The following is a 20,570-nucleotide window of genomic DNA, read 5'->3' as shown; positions in this document are numbered from 1 at the left end:
CTTGTGTCACTATCACAAGCAACTCAACATTAGCATTTTACCATATTTTTGAATAATTTCTGTAAAATTCTATAATGTGAAACTATAGAAAAAAGTAGATTTATAGTACAAGCACAGTTGTGCCAGCATTTGTAATGCTGCCTTGATCTGCATCATTTCTTTAATGAATCAGCTGCAAAACCAGCATAGATGCCACTTACTAATAAATGGAGCTTTCACTTGGCACAATACATTTTTAGCAAATTCCTCTGACATAGTGTGTTTGTGCCAAATTTGAGCAAGCAGAAGGATCAGAGGCACAGATTGCATGTCACTGTCAAACTTCCGCCGCCCACAGAGAGTAATGAAAGGCTGAATGGGAGGTACGGATAGATTGATATGAACGAAAGGTTGGGCAGGAAAAGAACGAAGTATTCGTCTCAAAGGCAAAAACAGTTCTGTCTCTGTCTGACACCTCTGCTACAGTTTTGTGTATCTCTGCAACACTGATACTGCTGTCAGTGCGGATGGCTTTATAGTTCCTTTTGCATTTTAAGATGCTTTATAAACACTGTCGAGTCATTACATTTGTCTCTGTTTGGAGTATAACACTTACGTTTGACATGAAGCAGATCTGCTAACAATTTATCCTCTTTTCTCTTGCACAGGTGACATCTCAGGCCATTAAATCTCGGCTGGTGGAGGCGGAGACGACAGAGGAGATGATCAACGCAGCCAGGGAAAAGTATCGCCCCGTTGCCACACGTGGCTCCATCATGTACTTTGTCATTGCCAGCTTGTCTGAGATTGACCCCATGTACCAGTTCTCCCTAAAGTACTTTAAACAGGTCATTTCAATCTAGAGCAGACATTCTAGAATATTATTTCAGGATTTAATGTAAAAAAAAAAAAAAATTAATAAAATAAAATAAATATAAACCCAGCTACTTTACTTTTATAATTACAATGTTTTATATATGAAGAGTTAATTAGCAAAAACCGATAACGAAATCACATTTTTTTTATTGCGCATTCCAAGTAATATCAGTCAAACTGCAGTTGGGTTGTTTTGATTTAGATTTTTTTACATATTAAAAGTTTTTTTATAGCAAAAGTCGATAACTCCAACAGTCTTTCTGTGGCAAAAGCAGATAACTCCACATTTCATGTTTTAGAGAAAAAACACCTGTTTAATCTTTGCAAACTCCTCAGATGACAATGTAGATGCCTGACAAAAGTTATTGTTGTTGTGATCATAGACTGTATGGATGTGATTACACGCAATACACGGAGCTTTTCCCTCACCATTGTAACGTGCTGCTTTTGCAAGGTTCCGTGAAAAAGTTTCAGCTTTTATTTTCCTTTACGCCCTGAAGAAGATATCACAGGTTCATCAAGTTCGTCAAAATTATCCATCCTCGATCACTTTTAGTCAGCTTTGACGAAACTCCTCTCAGCTAGCATGTATTTTCAAAGTGAAAGCAGCCTTGTCGCCTGAACTGAATAGAGCACGCTGATTCGCTGTGGACTTATCGGCTTCTGTTCAAAACCAACAAGAGCGCTTGTCGGATTCTGCAGTAAAATGTGAACTCGCGATGCCTTGAAAGTGGACAATACCCAATAATGCACGGCAATCAGCTCTTTTTTTCTTTTTTTTCCAAAAAATGCCGTTTATTGGTTTTTACAAATAAACTCTTCATATACTGTTTAAAAGTTTGGGGTCTGTAGGATTTTTTAAATTCTTTCACTAATGCTCACCCGCATTTATTTGATCAAAAATACAATAAAAACAGTAATATTGTAAAATATTTTTCGACCCCAGACTTTTGATCAGCAATGTATATGTATATATACAGTAGATATATAATTCAAAGTTACTTTCAGTGCATTTAAAGTATACATTTGGTCAATTCACGCATTCCCTGAGATTTTCCCTGAAATGTCTTTGCAGTTGTTCAACAATACTATTGAGTCATCAGAGAAGCACAGAGATCTGAGCATGAGACTGCAGATCCTGTTGGATCAGACTTTGCTGAGCGCCTACAAGAACGTGTCTCGTGGCCTTTTTGAGCAGCACAAGGCCATCTACAGCTTCATGCTGTGCGTGGAGATCATGATGCAGAGGGTAGAGCTCTCCCAGCAGGAGTGGCAGTACTTTCTGCGAGGAGCAGGAGGCGTGGAGAAGGTCAGGGGTGTTGAAAGGACATATGTGTGTGTGTGTGTGTGTACTTACAATATGTTTTTGTGTGTATTTCAGTAAACTGAGTCCAGTTCTGGTCTGTTGCTAAGGAAAGCTTCTCTGTTGCTATTGCTCATGGGTAACCCTAAGTATTAAACTTGGTTCCAGTACTATTAGGGACATGAATGAAACTCAATCGCATGGCTTGTTGAGAAAATGTGTGCTGTTACTTTTCTAATTGATCAGACTTGGACAATCAGGCAATCAAACATGCAAAAAATTCCACATTCTTACTTAGGGGTGGACTCTTTTGCCAATAAACAAACCTCCAGAACACCCTATTACCCATCTGGAATCCATTTAGAACACCCAGGTAACCTCAAGGAAACATGCTACATCGTTTAACACTTTAGCAACCACATATTAAAGTCCTGGCGACCACCTACTGCTCTTGCAAGCTCCATTTCACCTTATATTAACATTGATTTTATATTTGAAAAGGATTGTATTTGCACTTTCACTCCAGTGACTCCCGGACAAAATGAATTACCATTTACATATTACATGAGAGGTTGTATTAAATAAAACATTTGTCATTCACCAAATTTTATAAACATTGACGGATATTTTTGTGTTCCGTTATTTATGAACCTCTCGGTGTAGGATGTTAATATGGTTTAGAAATTAAGGAAAAGAGGGAATTTCTCTGCGGAGAGAAATAAGGGAAGAAAAGATTCCAAGTGTAATAATCCAATATGCTGTCCATCACTGCTTGTAACTAATTTTCTTCTGAAGGTTTTATATTTCAGTCTACATCAATGTTTGTCAACATTTTTGTACTCAAATCAATTATGACTTGTTGCTTGATCTTCACATTTTTTTCAAAACTGGGGTACCACTATTCTTCTTTTGCCTACACTTCACTTCTACTTCAGATCCCATGCTTCTTTTAGCATTGCTGTGCTCATTACATTCAGCAGTACACATATAGTAATTTCCTCCTCCTGTGTATGTGCCTCGCCAACATATCAAATTTGATCACCTCAGCTGTAATTGTGATTTCTTTGTTTGATTGTGAGTTCTTCTTTCATTCAGCCATAATATCCCTCACAATCTCTCTCTCTCTCCCTCTCTCTCATTCAGAGGTCATATAGTTATTGTGTATCATGAATTGGTGTGTATCATGACCTGGTGTCATCCTGGGATGCTCTTAGGGACCACATTACGATAGCAGCGGCCTTATTTGACCACTACTTTACTCATTTTCTTGTCCAGGTTGTCTGGAATTCTATTCTTGTTTGCCAACCAGAATCTGCTATATGTCTTCCATATTCCTAGAGTGGCTCCAAAATCCCTTTGCTCAATTGGTTTATAGCCCTCTGTAATTTTTTCATGTCACGCCTCTGCTCAGATCTTTTTCTGGCTGCCAGAATATGATAGAATTACATTCAAGACACTGTTTCTAGCTCACACTGCTGCCAATTTCCTGTATTCCCGTTACTTTCAGTCTTGCAATAAATTGTAAACCTGAGCCTGGATAGTACTATCGGTCGCTTCTGCTTGCCAACTATGAGAACAGTTGATTCATTAGTCACTCCAACAAAGCCACAAGAAACACATTTTCAAAAGGTTCAACTACTGTCAAGGACTTGTATTAGTTTTGAATAGCCAAAAACTATCTCTATACAAAGGCACTCTTAGAAAAGTAAAGTTGTTTATTTGGTTTCTGTGTGTCTCTGTGTGTGTGTGTGTGTGTGCGCGCTTAATATGCCATTTAGGCATCGGTGTATCTGAAATAATTGTAGTAACAATGATAGATCTGACAAACTTTGGCAAACAAACAACGAAATAGTATTTATTCACATAATAAGAAAAATGGCCTCCTATGTCTTTCATAACAGCTAGCATTCTTGCTGGGATCTTTTATGTACTTTTTCACTGTAATTGGGTATCTGAAGAAAACGCACTATAAAACGCTTGACTTCTTCTCAAGATTTGTTTATTTGTCACATACACAATTATACAGAGTATAACCAGCAGTGAAATGTAGGAAATGTCTTTTCTGCTTTTCTTTCTATTTAGATAATAGCAATAATTTAAAATATATTACAGCATTAGAAATAGCCTACTGTTACTAAAGAGCTTATGCATATTGAAGGACTAACCAATACAGAAAGTAAGAGATTTTGGTAATCACCAATATAGAGCAGCAGTGGCACAAACATAATTTGTTTAAAACCTTACACAAATTTGTTTTAATACATTTGTTAAGCACTGTATATAGGCTAGTGAATATAGCTATAGACTATTCCGTCTGTCTGATGCGAGTGCACGCGCCCACGCTCATTCTCATTCAGTAAAAAATAAATAAAACTTAACACAGACTGTCAGGACCGGCCTTTACGCAAAATTGGAAATGCTCGCGTGAATATGTGACATTTACAGATAAGGATATGACCGTATACTCAAAGTTTTTGTGCTGAGGACGCACACGCATCTGTCAAAGCGCATGAGAGGGCAAGCAATTATGCTAATGCATTAAGTTAGCTTAAAGCTTAAAATAAAGAATTCTCATGTTTTGGGGAGCTTGGATCACGTACTTCTCCCGCAGCATCGGATTCTGTTTCCTCCACTATTTTTAGATGCATTTTGTCCAAAGAATTGCGTTATTCATTGCTGTAATTTGACGTGGCCGGCTGAAGTTGGATGTGCACTGTGGGCATTAAAATATTAAGTAAATGTAAAAAATAAGAAGAGATGGAAAAATCTTGAACCCCCTGCTTAAAGAATTAAATAATCCATCAAAACATGCTTATTATAGTTACAGACTTCTCCAGAACCTTGTCCCTGAAGCTGACACTGTTAGATCAGTATGACATGCCAAATAAACATGTCAAATGAGTGACTAGATTCACGAAAACTATTTTTGTATGCTTATATTTGTGTGCTTGTTTGTATGGTTCAGTGAAAATATTATTGTTCTGTTTTAGAAAGACTCACCTGTTTTGCACCTGCTTCTATCTTTTATTACAGAGAGTGTGTTGCGCATGTGAATCCACTCTAAAGCTATTTTGTTGTCCTGTTTTCTGTTGTCCTGTTCTTGTACGACCTTTGCAGACACTGTTATCCATGAGGACTTCAGACTGTTCCTTAGCTCCATGCCTACCAATGTGTTTCCTGTCACTGTATTGCAAAACTCTGTCAAGGTAACACAAAGACACATACTTGCATATACATACTTTAAAGCTCTAGAAACTGATAGTCATAAAGTTCTGTGAGTGCTTACAAACTAGTAGTGATTTTTCAGGAAACCATTCCCATGCCTCATTTTTGATCTTTCGGGAAGAAAACATACATCAATATAGAGTGAAGCTTCACGCGTCAGTGGCATCCATATGCTGATGACATATTTTTACATTTTACACGTCATTCATACTTCTAGCACTGGGATATGTCTGCATGTATATCAAATTAAAATTTTAGTCACACTAACATAGTCACAGACTCCTGCAAAAAGAAGATAACACTTCACAAGGAGGAGTGCTTTCATATTTTATTCACTCTCAACCTAATACATTAACACCCCTGTGCTATGTTCCTATCAATTAAACCCTAGCTTTACCAAATCACTGGAACCAATAGTAGTTTATAAGACCTTAAACAATGTTTGATTATAATGAATGTGCAGTGACATGGATGTCTTTAACCAGCCAGACGTTTAGAGTTTGTAACTTAGGTAATGAATTTTAGCAGTTCTATTTTAGTTCTTTAGCTCTAATTTTTGTTTTGTTGTTAATATGCTTGTTTTGCCAGGGAACTAATGAGCCTGTGTTAATGTTATGGTAGGTTACTAACGAGCCCCCAAAAGGTCTCCGTGCCAATGTGAGACGTGCCTTTACTGAGATCAGCAGTACGTTCTTTGAGGAACACATCCTTGGCAGGAAATGGAGGAAGATCATTTTTGGAGTGTGTTTTACATTAATCTAGTTTGAAAAATTGGCCAATTATTTGCAGAATACTAGATGTTCTAGAGGGCCCTACTAAATTACATCCTCTAAGTCCTACCCTTATTTGTCTGTATGTGTTTTTCTCATACGTGTGTGTATGCTTTTATGTATGTATAGGAGAGGAAGAAATTTGGTCCTCTGGGCTGTAACATCCGTTATGAATTCAATGACAGTGACAGAGAGTGTGCTCTTCTCAACCTAAACCTCTACTGCCAGACAGGACATATACCCTGGGATGCTCTTATATACATCACGGGTATGTGTGTGTTTATTTATAGCATCAGTTATTGAGCCACACTTTCACACTTTTCTCTCAGCTGTTTCTATGTGAGTTTGCTAAATTTATAATCAAGTATAAATAAAGTATTTTATTCATAAAAAAATTAAATATGAATATTAGTGTGTTATGATTGAATTTTCTCATAAAAACTTAGTGTCTCTTTCACTAAAATTTCTAAAAGGTTTTCTAATTGTTAAGAATGCATTGGTTTAAGTAGGCATCATTTTACAGATCATCAGTTGGTGAAAATAAATGTTATTAAATTTGGTGCAGCTGGTGGCGTGCGGGGACAATGAAAGAATGTTCCAGTAATGTTGTTATGAAAGGCTTTGGGAAAGACTCATTAAGGAAGCGTTGTCACACAGTGTCAAACTGTCTCTTTAATTCTTGGCAAGGTGTCAGTCAGTCATGCAATGAAATTGAATGTGTTTATGTGTGTGTGTTTTATTATCTCCATAGGTGAGATTACGTATGGAGGCAGGGTGACAAATGCCTGGGATCAGCGATGTTTGCGCACCATACTGAAGAGTTTCTGCTCCCCAGCCTCATTAGAGGACTGCTATACCTTCTCTAAATCAGGTGCACACGTCTACTTAGCTAATTGGGGAATTTCATAGACTTCTATTGTTTTTATGTACAGTACAACTAGTGTAGTACTATAACTCTAACACAAAACTTTATACATTTTTACAATTTAAAAAAATATATATATTTTTATGCCATTTTTTGCAAATGAGGGTGTCCCCCCAAAGGAGGTTTTGTCAGTTTTTGCTCACTTCTGGCTAAAATTTGACCCTAAACTATGTGACGCTGGACCACAAAACCAGTCATAAGGGTCAATTTGTTTAAATTGAGATTTATACATCACCTGAAATCTGAATAAATAAGCTTTACATTGACTATTTCAACTACTTGAAAATCTGGAATCTGAGGGTGCAGAAAAATCTAAATACTGGGAAAATCGCCTTTAAAGTTGTCCAAATGAAGTTCTTAGCCATTAATGTTAATTAATATAAAAAAATAAATTTTTATATATTTATGGTAGGAAATTTACAAAATGTCTTCATGGAACATGATTTTTACTTAAAATCTTAATGATTTTTGGCATAAAAGAAAAATGGATCATTTTGACGCATACAATGTATTGTTAGCTATTGCTACAAATATACCTGTGCAACTTAAGACTGGTTTTGTGGTCCAGGGTCACATATGCATTTACACACACTCACGCTCACACTTATGATAAATAATATGGACACATATTTAGCAAAATCTGGTATTCAGACTTCCAAGTCATGTAAATTAAAGATGGAGTGTGTATTTATCCCACGCTGAAATACTTTCTGCTGTCCCAGTTTTTATGTGCAGTGACAACTAAAATCACAAGTACTCGTTTGTTGACTTCATTAGTCACCTTTGCTAAAATTAGCTTTTTTATATATTTAGATAAATGTTACTGGCCAGGTAGCCATTTACATTTTGATTCATTTAACCTCTGGAGTGCTTTGGATACTGTTAATGGAAAGCCATTTAGGGTGGAGAAGCAGGAGGGGTGGGGGGAGTGTTGTTTTTGTTCTGTTTTTTATTGGAAATTTTGTGTAGTGCTACTACACTTCATTGCAGACTTCATTTTAGTGACACTAGATCATGACACACTTCACCTCCAAGTAACCAAGGCATTCTTTCCTATTGTACAGGGATTTACTTCGCTCCTAATTCAGACAGCTTGACTGAATATAAGCAATATATTGATGATCTGCCACTGATTGATGATCCAGAGGTTTTTGGCATGCATGAAAATGCTAACTTGGCCTTCCAGGTAATTCTCACGTCTTTTAACCACACACAGAATAACAAACTCAGCAAACTAGACTGTATGTAGGAGTATTTGTTCAAGTCCAGTATTTTAGTATTTGTTAGTTCTCAAAAACTCAAGCCTGGTAATCTTTATTACCATTTTTATTTATTAATATCTTCCATCTTTATTTGACCCTCTAACTCTAGCACTCTCTATTCTTAAAAAAATAAAAAACTTGCACTCTAGTCATTTACTACTTGTTTTCTTAAAAAAAAAAAAACTAACACTAGCTTTTCTCATCTTTTTTTTAATTCTATCTATTTGTTTTCTTTTTATTATGCAATTAACAAAAGCAAAAAAAAAGGCCTCTAACACTAGCTTGCTCTATTCTTTTTCTATTCTGTTTTTTTATTTATTATATAATAAAAATAAAAATAAACTTTCTACGTGTACTGCGTTAAGTTAACTGAGACTTGTTATAGCACTTGCATATCATTGCTCTTTTTTTTATTTTGATTGCTTCCATTGTCCCCATTTGTAAGTCGCTTTGGATAAATTGACTAAATGTTAATGTAATGTAATAATACTAAGCATTTGACCCAGGTACCAGTACTTATGTAAGCAGTTGTTTAGTAGACTTTAAAAAAAAAATCTAAATCCATTTACAGTAGCATACAATAATCCACATCACCACCCAAGTCAAAGCAAGTTCCACTGAGGACCAGCTACAGAAATCATAATACCCGCTGTTATCACCACTGTGAAAATTAATTTACTCACTTTCATCTTGTTCCAAAACCCATAAGACATTTGTTTAGACAATTCATCTATTGACAGTCCATACAACCAATCTTTCATGCATCAAAGCATACAAAAGACATTTTAAACAGTGATTCATATGAATTTAACTATTAATTCCACATCTTCTAAAGAGACATGTTCATAGTATATGAGCACCTAATAAAAGCAAGTACATCATCAAATATGCCACATAATTACTTGACTCACAAGAACCAGTGAGTTTATTTGAAGCCTCATTCATGTATCCATGTTGAGTTGCCAGAATATTCATTAAAAAAATTAATGTTTTTACTCCACAGAAGAAAAAAAAAAAAGGATTAGGAACAACATGAATCCCTTGAAATAATGATAGAATTTTTGGGCGAACTGTCCCTTTCCACCTAATGCACCTAAAATGTTATTAAATAATATCAATCCACAAATCTGATTTGTAAAGCAACCTCATAAACCACACTGTGTGAAACTGGAGAACTGGTCCCCAACTGAGCCCCCACTGAATCTAATTTGTTCATAATTGGCACATTTCACAACATTGACACTATTATTATTAATTGATAAAAGTTACATAGGTATTAAATTGAACTGAATCAGCACTGAACTGACTGGGGCTACATGATGCTTTTGTCTCATAAGAGCACTTTACTGCTGAATTTGTATTTACCCCAGAATTTAGCATCACTGATACTCTTCTGTTTAATACTGTAAAGCTTCTTTGAAACAATGTCTATAAAGCGCTATATAAATAAAGGTGACTTGACTTAAGCCATGTTTATTTCCAGTGTGACTCTCCTTACTTTTTGTGCATTGCACGCATCTTTAGATAAAGTGCACCTGTTACCTGACATATAACACACATCAGGCGTAGTGTCAGTTCTGGCAGGTCACGTTAATCAAGCTCGCATCAGCTGACTCAGCTGAGCCACGTCTACCTATAGGGATGCGACACCCATCACACCACTCATATATAAGGTTCTTTAGTATTATCACCAGCTTTTACGTTGCTCAATAGCTAATTACCCACCTCCATCCCTGACTCCTCCTCTTGTCAGTCAGGATTCAGCCTTTTGATTCTCCTTTGAATCAGACTAATTTCTAAAATGTTACATTTAATTATTGAACCAAATGCAATACATTTATGTTGGTTCTGTTCTGTTTAGCCTGGGGGGGGGTTAGTGTTGCTCTCCCTGCTTTTATCCATGCTAGGCTGCATGGATGTGCAGGCAGTTCTTGCCAATCCAAACTGTATGCTAAGTGTCAATCATCTTTGACGATAGTAGTCCTGACAGAAATGTGAGGCAGGAGACAATGACGCTGATCAGCACCATTCTGGAAGTCCAGCCCCGCTCTTCTGCAGCAGGTAGAGGGAAGAGCAATGATGAGGTGGTTCATGAGCTGGCTGACTCCATCTTAGCAAGAATCCCTGGTTAGTCTCAAAACCCTGTATTTCTTTGCACACAAGTCTACTGTCACTTCATTGTTTTATTATGAGATTTTGGACCTGCCTGTGTGTGTGTGTGTCTGAGCAGAGAAATTAGATATGGATGCAGCAGTGGAGAGTCTGTTCTTGCAAGACTCAAAAGGTAGAGTCAACTCTCTAACCACTGTGCTCGGACAGGAAGTAGACCGCTTGAACTTCCTGCTGCGTGTACTGTACTTAAGGTAAGAGAATGTTTAAAAAAATTTTTTTATTGTAAACTACAAATGAATTGATTACAGCAACCAGTCCAACAAGAATGAATTGATTATTGATCACACTAATCTCCCTGCTCTTGATTGTTTGTATTTGTGTGCTGGCATTTCTCTGCAGGTATGTCTGTGGAGTCAAAATGATGACACTTGTGTTTCCTATTAATTACTTAGACTGTGGAATCTTGCTAATTTGTCCTGCCTGATTCATGATAAAATGAAAAATGTTACACTTCTCTTAACATACTATATATAACATGCTATATATGTTTTGAGTTGCTGAAATCACGTTTGGTCTCATACTGTATCGCGTATCTTGTCGGTGTGTGCACTTGCTTGGCCATTTTTAGTGATTAATAGGAAAGTGGGTTCAGCTGAATTCTAGCAGTGATTTGTTAGATAGGTATAAAAAAGGTTATTATACCACGGCAGCGGTCGTGGCAGCCCTCGTGTGAAGCCCTCTTAGTGTGAAGACCAAAGAGTGTAAAGACCATCGACTCTACCGGGCTAGGACACCGGCAAAGGATAGAAGTATCGCTTTTTATTTTTATTTTATTTATTTATTTTTTTCCTTTATATGTTTACTATTGAAATGTTGTTTCTGTATTTTCTTAAATGGGTGTGTATAGACTATTTACAGAGTGTTAACTTTGTTTTAGTTACTTTTTCTTATTTGTAAGTCGCTTTGGATAAAAGTAAGTAAAGTAAGTAAAGTAACATAAAAGATTTCTAATGCTGTGTTATGTGCAGTTGCTTAACAGCGCATTGTCAGTCAGACTAAAATCGAAATCGCATATGGCTTAGTGTAATTATCATATCACAAATGTCTGCTATGTTAGTATACAATCTCAGATTGGCTCAGTTTACAGTAAATGCTGTTAAACCCATCTTCATATTGTTGTCCATGTTCAAATTGTTTGGCTTCTTATAGTGTGAGAGCCTTTGAGTCCACTTTTAAGTCCAGGTTCAAGTCAGTGTTGTTGTTTTTTTCAGTTTCAGTTTTGTCACTAAAAAATGTCTGGCAGACACCAGATTAATGCATTTTTTTTGTACCACCATAGTCACATGTATTGACTACATGTGTCACACATGTGTGACACATGTAGTTTATATATATTTTAAAAGCTTGCTTACTCAAAGAAATTTTATGCATTTATGTTTATGATGTTCCAATCTGTAAATCTTAACTATAAAATTCTTGACTCTATTATTCATAAAGCAAGGCATTTAAACAGTCTCTGGGTTAACACTCACAAGCTTATGCGCGCACACACATACACTTTTTTTTTTACTCTGTATTCAGGAGGTTCACCCTCATTGTACATGGACAATTTCCTCTGGGTAGGGGATTCCAGTAAAGGCCAGTGATATATGAGCTGTGTGCTGTTGGTATTATAGTTCACAAATGGAGCTAGAGGGGCCCACAGCCATTCCAAACAGCACACTCTGACATTCAGTCAAAAAAAGCTACATAAACAACTACGATTTCCTCACTGTATATACTAGGTTCACTGTCTGGCACGCACATATGGTCATAGTTCTCTTGCACGGGTTGATGGGCACACCCAAACTGTTATCTCTGACCTGATGTGCTGTTCCGTGTGGCTGGTCTAAGTGCTCTGTTATATAACACAAAGACACGCACAATAAGCTCATGTTAATATGGATGAATTGCAGAAGTATGCTGTTTTTGAAATCAGAAAAAGGCTCAGAATATATAATCGGACTAGTTTAAATTTCAGCAGTGAAGTGAGAAGTTTCCTCTACATCAGCATGAATAGACTGAGGTACACTGCATAATATTAGCCCACCATCATGTATGAAAACAAATAGTCTTCTACCATGGTGAAAGTCAGGTTTAGGGAAAGTGGTGAAGAAGAACACTCACCAGCACAATCCTCTTTGACATTCTTGTCTTGTTTCCTGTGAAGCAGCAAATTTAAATTTTTGGAGGGTGAATGAGATTTGAGAGCTAAGCCAGAAGGCAAGATTTTCACTGAATAAATACAATTTCAGTTGTTTCTCACACACAACTTTTTGGGGAAAATGAGGTGAACTTTTTCTATACAAAGATTGTAGTACACTAATATTAGCATTTATTATTTATCTGTTTGTAAATATCCTGATATTCTCCCCAGAAGTGGGATTATGGGTGGGTAGTTGTGTCCATCAGCTATAACCTTCAACCCTCTAATTTCTGATTCTTTCATATGATTTGAATGAGAAATTATCCAAATCTGTTGACTTTACCTTGAGCTAACTTCTTTCTCCCTTAGGTGGCAAAAGTTTAGTTGTTTTGCTTCTTTATTCTTTTATTTTTATTGACCTTTTATTCTTTTTTTTTTTTTTTTTTGTAGTAGTAGTACCCATTGGTTGTATTTGTGTTTGAGCAGAGTTGGATCACAACAGGTCAGCCAAAGTCTTTTTGGATTTCTGGATTCTTTTTTCCTCAAGGATTCCTCACAGGTAAGTAAAACGTTTGCTTACTTGCTCTGGCAAATGAAATAAAATCCTAACAAAATTTGGCCCTGCAAATGTAGGTGAAATCCAAATGTTTACAGTATTTTTTAAAACTTTGTCGAAACACCTTATTTTCAAGTTGGTTCATGTGTCTCATAGGTGCACTGCAGAATCATGCGCACAAATACAACCTGCCCATTGATGAGCTATGTGCTAAGCACAGAGCCACCAGTGTTGCCTTGGTATTTGCAGTTCTAATAAGTAGAGATACCAGTTGTAAAAGAAAAACAACGTTAAACAAAACATGCCCCATGCACAATATACAGAAAGTGAAAATTAAATGCTGGAGAATTCTTCTCCAAAATACATAGACTCACTTATAACTTTTTAAATGTTTTATTTTTTAAATCTATATTTTCTAACAAAATGACGTATATCCACAGTGTTTACATAGTATTTTTACATAATACAACAGAGCACAGGGTCAGAATGAAGTCACAAAATAATGACACTCTGATTGCTTGGACTAACCAGACACAAGTGAGAGATTTCAACAGACTAGTAACTGTAATATTTATATAAAAAATATCAAAATGATGAAAGTGACAGTTAAAGAGCATATTAATTCTTCTATACATGTATGTTATAGTTGCATTGGTAAGGAAATGTCTGCTAAAAATTTACGGAATTATATGTCAGTTCAGTGATAACTAAATTCTAAAAATAATAAAAAATAATAGTATTAAATGATACGAAAAACATTACTAAAGCCAAGGAATTAAATGAAACAGTGTGTCTTCCAAAGGGATTATGGGATTGATTGTTTGAATTTCAGCACATAAACTTCACAGACACATTTTTAGCTGTTGTGACTAACAGTTTTAGCACACTGAGAACACATCTCTACATAAACCAACCTTCAAGTGCTCGGTCCACATACTGTACATTATATAAAGACATAAAATATCAACAGCTTGTCCAAGGGTCTGTATGTTTGTTCGAAAAGTCACATTTCAAAAATACACAACTTTTGTCAAGTTTTTTTGTAACAACGGTTCACGTTGATCTAGGAAAGATGAGAAGAGGAAGGAATCGACTTTGGTGGTAGACACTTCTCACACTCAATCACGTGATGTTTTTTATATATTTATATATCTTTAAAAACAAAAGAAAACAAATGAAAATGCAAAGCTATTACGATTATGTGAAGTCTTTTGAGACAGCCTCAATGAAATTTGGCGCGGACATGAGAATGGTAAAGGTGCAGATAATAGAGAAAAGTGAAAACGCCACCAGACAGAGCCGATCTACGACTGCTGCTGCAAATTTCCACTCGCTGCAGATGGCCTCGGCCTCATCCTGGTCACGGAACCGCTGAGCGATATACATCACCTCCGCTAGGATGCGATGCATCTCCTGTTCACCTACATACATCCTAACTGCCTCCCGCTGTTCTTCGTTTGGTGACCCACTGACTCGCCCACCACTGCAAGACACACCAGAGTCGCTGCTGGGTGGGCAGTAAGCACTGTCAATGGAGTGGTAGCCGAAGTACAGGTTCATGTGACCGTTGGTGGTAGAGTTGGTAGAGGATGGCTGACCGGGCATGACTCCCATCTGAATGCTGCTGGCGCTGGCGTGGTGCGCTGGAGAGTGGTCATATTTGCAGCTGGCTTTGCGTTCCTCACCAGGCTTCTTCATGCGCAAGAACCAGGCACACCAGTTGAGCAGGATCGCGCGTACCTAAGAAGAGCAGGAAGAATCTACTTAAAGATGAAGCTCTCAGATGGGTGAACGAGACATTCCTGTCTTTATTTTGATGATATGCTGTATGAAGTTGGTATATTTCATTAGACTGTGGAGAAAGTGTCCACTGATGGTTTGTGTGTTTAAAGATTCAGACCTGCTTCAAGTGGCAGGTGCGTCCCACTGGACATGAACCAAATAAGAAACACCAGACAGCTGCAGCTAAGAGCCCTTTTCTTGTAAGAGTAGCAGAGGAGACATTAAACTTTAATACAAATAGACCTCATTAGCTCTCCAGTGGGAGACCATGATGCCAACTGCATTCTACAACTCACCTACATTGCTTATATTCAGGAGGATTTCTGAGATTTTTTATTCAGTTGGATTTTTGTGAATGCAGCACTAGTTGTTTGAATGGAAAGCAGCATTTTAAGTTAAAGATTACACAATTCCTGATAGTTTGTATTGTTCCAAAAATGTGTTTGGTCACATTTTATTTTTAGCTCCAGTTCTCCCCATTCACAAACCATTAACTATGGATTTTGCCTCGATTAACTCCTAATTTGCTGCTTATTAATAGTTTGTAAGGTAGTTGTTTAGTTGGGTAGGATTAGGGATGTAGAATATGGTCAAGTAGAACATGTGCTTTATAAATACTAATAGACAGCTAATATGTTAATAACAGGCATGCTAATAAGCAACTAGTTAACAGTGAGAATTGGTCCCTATACTAAAGTGTTACCCTTTGTATTACTTAAATATTCCAGTAACAGTCTGCAAACGATGTGATGTGATTCTATGAACTTACACTTGAAAACAAAGGTTCTTTATTGGCACATTTGGTTCTATGTAGCATCTTTAACATCCATTTAAACCTGCCATTGCACAGAAGGTTATGGAAAAAAGGTTCTTAAGATTTCTCACACTAGAAAAAAAAATGGTTCTTTTAACCCAAAATATTCTTCAATGGCATCACTGTGAAACCCCCTTATGGAACCTTGGAGTGTAGATGTATGGATGAGGAAGCCCGAAGGCTGGAATAGCCTACACTATGCTATTTTTGTACAGATGTTTTTCCCCAGTTTACAGTCTGGAGGAGTTGACACTAATTGCTGAAAGATGCCGCAGATTTTGGGCAGTTAGAGTTGACCGATTACACAGAAAATTGCACAGTGTGTGATGGAACTCTTTATCTTGAGACTTTAATTACATCTAGTCAGAGTATCTCAAACACATTTAATATTTTGAGCTGATTTTAGAACAATATTGTTTTCAGCTGTGCATCTCCTGGCAATGAGGCACATTATTCTGTGTGTGTTTGTTTTCAGTTTTAGTTTTTTTAGTACAAAAATTTGAAATGTTGCCTTGACAACTGGCTGAAATTTTATTTCAGTTAATATTTAATTTCAAATAATGAAAATAGTTTATGGTTTTTAGTTTTAGTTAACAAGCCTTGTCTGGGGTCATAGTCCTCCTCTTTTTTTCACCTTAAAATTAAACAATCTGCTTTAAAGAGTTTTCACTTACCCATCTTGGCATCTTTCCCCCTTGTGGATCATGATGATGAAACTGCAGAATGAGGACGGTGACAACAACGGATAAACCCACAATCATCATGGTGCTGGCAAAGTACTGAGCTAAGGAGAAAATAAGAAACAAGCTTTTAAACCTGCAAGCTGTGCAGTCTAAAATATCATCAACGGCCAAAAAGTTCTGTTTGAGATTCAGTATGATATTAAAATTCAGCAATTTGCATGTACCTATGAGAGGAACTGAGTCAGAGGTGGCCGGCATGATCTCAGCCACTAGCAGCATGAAGACCGTTAATGACAAGAGGACAGTGATGCCTGACAGACGGAAAAGTATGTATAAAACAAAATGTCATTCCTTCAGTGACAGTTGTGCATAAACTTTGCATAAAGCATTGTGATAAAAACAAAGCTTTATGGTCACGCATGTCATCTTACCCAGTGATATCTTCTCTCCAGAATCTGCTGGCAGCAGGAAGACGAGCAGAGCCAGGCCAGAGATGAGCACACAGGGAATGAGCAGGTTCAGACCATAGTACAATGTTCGCCTGCGCATCGTTACTGTAAATGTCACGTCAGGGTACGGCTCCTTACAGCACTCATAATACAACTCATTACGCTTCCCAGGGACCCCTGACAAAACACAAAGGAACACATTCAGGTTTATGTCGTAAAACAGCAGACATTTTCCACTAATACAGTACACTCTGGTGTCCCCTTTTTGTTGCTAAAATTATAGATTATAGATATTGTCTTATATACTGTATAGCACAGTAGCATGAAAAGTGGATAGTTTTAAGCACATCTCTTATCTCATCTGCATTGTGATTTTGTTCCGTCCCACCTCAGGTGTCTTGATTACTTTATAGTAATGACAAACTAAGTCATTATGAGAAAACATGAGGAAGTTTGTCATTATGAAAAAAATCTGTCAATTCACAAGATACTAAGTCATTATGATAGACAGCATATATGAAATAATCTTTGTTAAAAGAGGTAAAAGCTAAAGCAGCACTTCAAAGTGACCCTTCCTGAGATGAAGGCTTTTCTGAAAATAAAGCTTGTCAGCCAAGACGAGCGTATTTGTGACAGGACCAAATCACAGACAGGATCTTCATGACTTTAAAGTGCATAACCTCCAAAACTTTAAATCTAAAGCAAACATAAGATTCAGCCATTATTTATTCTCTTTTTCTTGTCCTTGATCTGTGCGTGCACAAGGCTAATATTTGCTTTCAATTTTCCTCATTTTTGCAGTGCACTCCACTTAATCCTACGGTGCTCTCCAAAGTACGCATGCAATTCAAGAATTCTGTGCCTCGTAGTCAAACAAGCCCAACCCAACTTTTAATGATATGAAACAATGTTTTCTATAATATATAGTATCTTAAAATGCAATCCATACTTCAAAATGCATGAAATAAACATTTCTACCAGTTGCAACAGTAAAGGGAAACAACGACATGACATGTTGTCTTGATCTGTCAGGGTCAGACAGCCCTCCTCTCCAATTGATTAAAAATTAAATCAAAATTGTAATTAATCAAACTAGGCAGGCGGAGGAAAAGCTTTCATCAGGATTTCACGCTGGTCAGAATTGTCATGGCTCTCAGAGAGACAATCACATCAAAGCAAATTGCTGGTTTGAGTCATTTAACTGATTAGTAAAGGCCTACCTGAGTAATGTGCTTTGTGTGTGTATTTGAAGGGGGAGGGATTTGCAATCATAGTTATGCAAATTTGCGAGATGAATGAAAAAAAAAGGAAAAACCACCTAATAGCACACACAACGATTCTTGTTGCATATCATATATGTTTGCACTACTCTGTAACAGGTTGACCAGTAGGTTGTGGCTGTGTGTGTGCAATGTGTGTCTCCCTGCGGTGTTAAAGATGCCCGTTCACAGACTGCCCATGTCACTGCACAACCTTGGCACACAACTGGCCATTTTGGTGCCAACCAGAATCAGTTGCAAAGCACTGCCAACTACCATCAGGACCCCATCTGTCGAACAGACCCCAGGTCACATTGGCATTGAAAGCAAAAATATGAGAGACTGAGACAGAAACCGAGAGATTAAAAAGACAAACACGATCAGATTATGAGATTAGAAAACCTGTGCCACACAAACATTCATTTCGAAAATTAGTGCAAAATATCCTATAGTGTTGCACGATACAGTATTTAATCCTGTTACAATGTAAAATCACATAGAATAGTAAATTACTTTGTTGTGATCGACAGGATGTTAAAATTCTGTATGTGCTGTCTTAATCCATGAAAATGACAGAAGGAATGCTCTCCTGAGAAAATGACTCAAGACACTTTCTTTTTATTGTCCACCTGAGTATGAACATAAAAAAGAAGCGTCTTTCAAAGACCTTCTATGTCGTGTGTTGTTTGTGTTCCCTACAGTCCAGCAGGGAGGACGAAATTATCAACCCAGCATTCAGATGAGCCAACAACACTTTAACAGTCTTCCATGATGCAGATGCAGGGGTCTGGGGGGGGATCAAAACTGTCCCTCCAGGCAAAGAAAAGCATTCAAACACACATGGCCTATACTGAGCACACAATAATGCATTACTGACACTTGAAACCCCAAATGTGTGAAAAGCAAACAGATCTATATACCATTAAAGGAGGAATGTGTGAGTCACAGGTGTTTGTACTCAATGCTTTCATAAAAATGGATTTGGTTCCTCACAAAATGCTCCCTCTTTTAAAACACCAAATTCAGGCAACCAGAAATTTGAAACAAATAAAACATTAGCTAAAAATTAAAATACATAAAGACTGTATAAACATCAGCTTTTATTGCAGCTAGTTGCCAAAACAACTCAAAAGGACAGACATCTCTGAAATCTACCCAAAGAAAGACATTTACAGTATCTGGATAGTAATGCCAGGGACTCTCACCCACTAAATCCCATTCTCCATTGGGAATGTATGAAGAGATGTCCACTGCCTGCATCTGTAGGTCCAGCAGCCAGCCGTTATGAGTCCAGGAGCCAAACTTGAGGTCACATTTCTGTATATCGAATGGGAACCAGCGCACATCTATGTAACATGTACTCTTCAGAATACCTGCATGATTACACAAAAACACATACATGTCTGTATCAACAAAATTAATAATAGTAGAGAAAGTAATTTTCAACTGCATTTGTATGAATGAAAATTATTTTAACTATTACACTATACTGTAAAGACAGGGCCACTATTTACACTAAGTGTGAATAACAATGGATCTATGTACACTAAGTTCAAATAGCAATTCTATTCTATTTATTGATTCTATTCTATTAATAATTCTATTTATACCAAGGCCGTAACCATGATATATATATATATATATATATATACACACACACACACACACACACACAGGCCACTTTATTAGGTACACCTTGCTAGTACCGGGTTGGACCCCCTTTTTCCTTCAGAACTGCCTTAATTCTTCGTGGCATAGATTCAACAAGGTGTTGGAAACATTCCTCAGAGATTTTGGTCCATATTGACATGATAGCATCACGCAGTTGCTGCAGATTTGTTGGCTTCACATCCATGATGTGAATCTCCTGTTCCACCACATCCCAAAGGTGCTCTATTGGATTGAGATCTGGTGACTGTGGAGGCCATTTGAGTAAAGTGAACTCATTGTCATGTTCAAGAAACCAGTCTGACATGATTTGAGCTTTGTGACATGGTGCATTATCCTGCTGGAAGTAGCCATCTGAAGATGGGTATACTGTAGTCATAAAGGTATGGACATGGTCAGCAGCAATACTCAGGTAGGCTGTGGTGTTTAAACGATGCTCAATTGGTACTAAGGGGCCCAAAGTGTGCCAAGAAAATATCCCCCACACCATTACAGCACCACCACCACCAGCCTGAACTGTTGAGACAAGGCAGGATGGATCCATGCTTTCATGTTTTTTACGCCAAATTCCGACTCCATCATCTGAATGTCGCAGCAGAAATCGAGACTCATCAGACCAGGCAACGTTTTTCCAATCTTCTATTGTCAAATTTTGGTGAGCCTGTGCGAAATGTAGCCTCCATTTCCTGTTCTTAGCGGAGTCTGACAGGAGGTGCTGTAGC

General features: G+C 37.3%; 1 protein-coding gene and 1 pseudogene across 2 annotated transcripts in view; one reads left to right on the top strand and one right to left on the bottom strand.

The window, feature by feature from the left end:
* LOC306874314 (dynein axonemal heavy chain 6-like) overlaps nt 1-12,180 on the top strand; it is an 84,606-nt pseudogene extending 72,426 nt beyond the window's left edge. Inside the window, exons 59-68 of the transcript in view lie at nt 648-827; nt 1,931-2,171; nt 5,225-5,364; nt 6,005-6,144; nt 6,283-6,421; nt 6,905-7,024; nt 8,143-8,264; nt 10,344-10,467; nt 10,571-10,703; nt 12,129-12,180. The product of the transcript in view is annotated as a dynein axonemal heavy chain 6-like (transcript). The remainder of the gene's footprint in view (nt 1-647; nt 828-1,930; nt 2,172-5,224; nt 5,365-6,004; nt 6,145-6,282; nt 6,422-6,904; nt 7,025-8,142; nt 8,265-10,343; nt 10,468-10,570; nt 10,704-12,128) is intronic.
* Nucleotides 12,181-13,595: 1,415 nt separating this feature from the next.
* LOC306873987 (neuronal acetylcholine receptor subunit alpha-7-like) overlaps nt 13,596-20,570 on the bottom strand; it is a 75,915-nt gene continuing 68,940 nt past the window's right edge. The window contains exons 6-10 of the mRNA XM_079423627.1: nt 19,386-19,553; nt 16,904-17,098; nt 16,697-16,783; nt 16,464-16,573; nt 13,596-14,933 (exon numbers count right to left, since the gene is read on the bottom strand). Coding sequence (XP_079279753.1) covers nt 14,391-14,933; nt 16,464-16,573; nt 16,697-16,783; nt 16,904-17,098; nt 19,386-19,553 — 1,103 coding nt within the window. The 3' untranslated portion in view covers nt 13,596-14,390. The remainder of the gene's footprint in view (nt 14,934-16,463; nt 16,574-16,696; nt 16,784-16,903; nt 17,099-19,385; nt 19,554-20,570) is intronic.

This window comes from Barbus barbus (genome assembly GCF_936440315.1).
Source record: "Barbus barbus genome assembly, chromosome: 8".
Taxonomy (NCBI): domain Eukaryota; kingdom Metazoa; phylum Chordata; class Actinopteri; order Cypriniformes; family Cyprinidae; genus Barbus; species Barbus barbus.
Note: the sequence above shows the minus strand (reverse complement) of the source record. Positions and strands in the feature narration are given on the sequence as shown.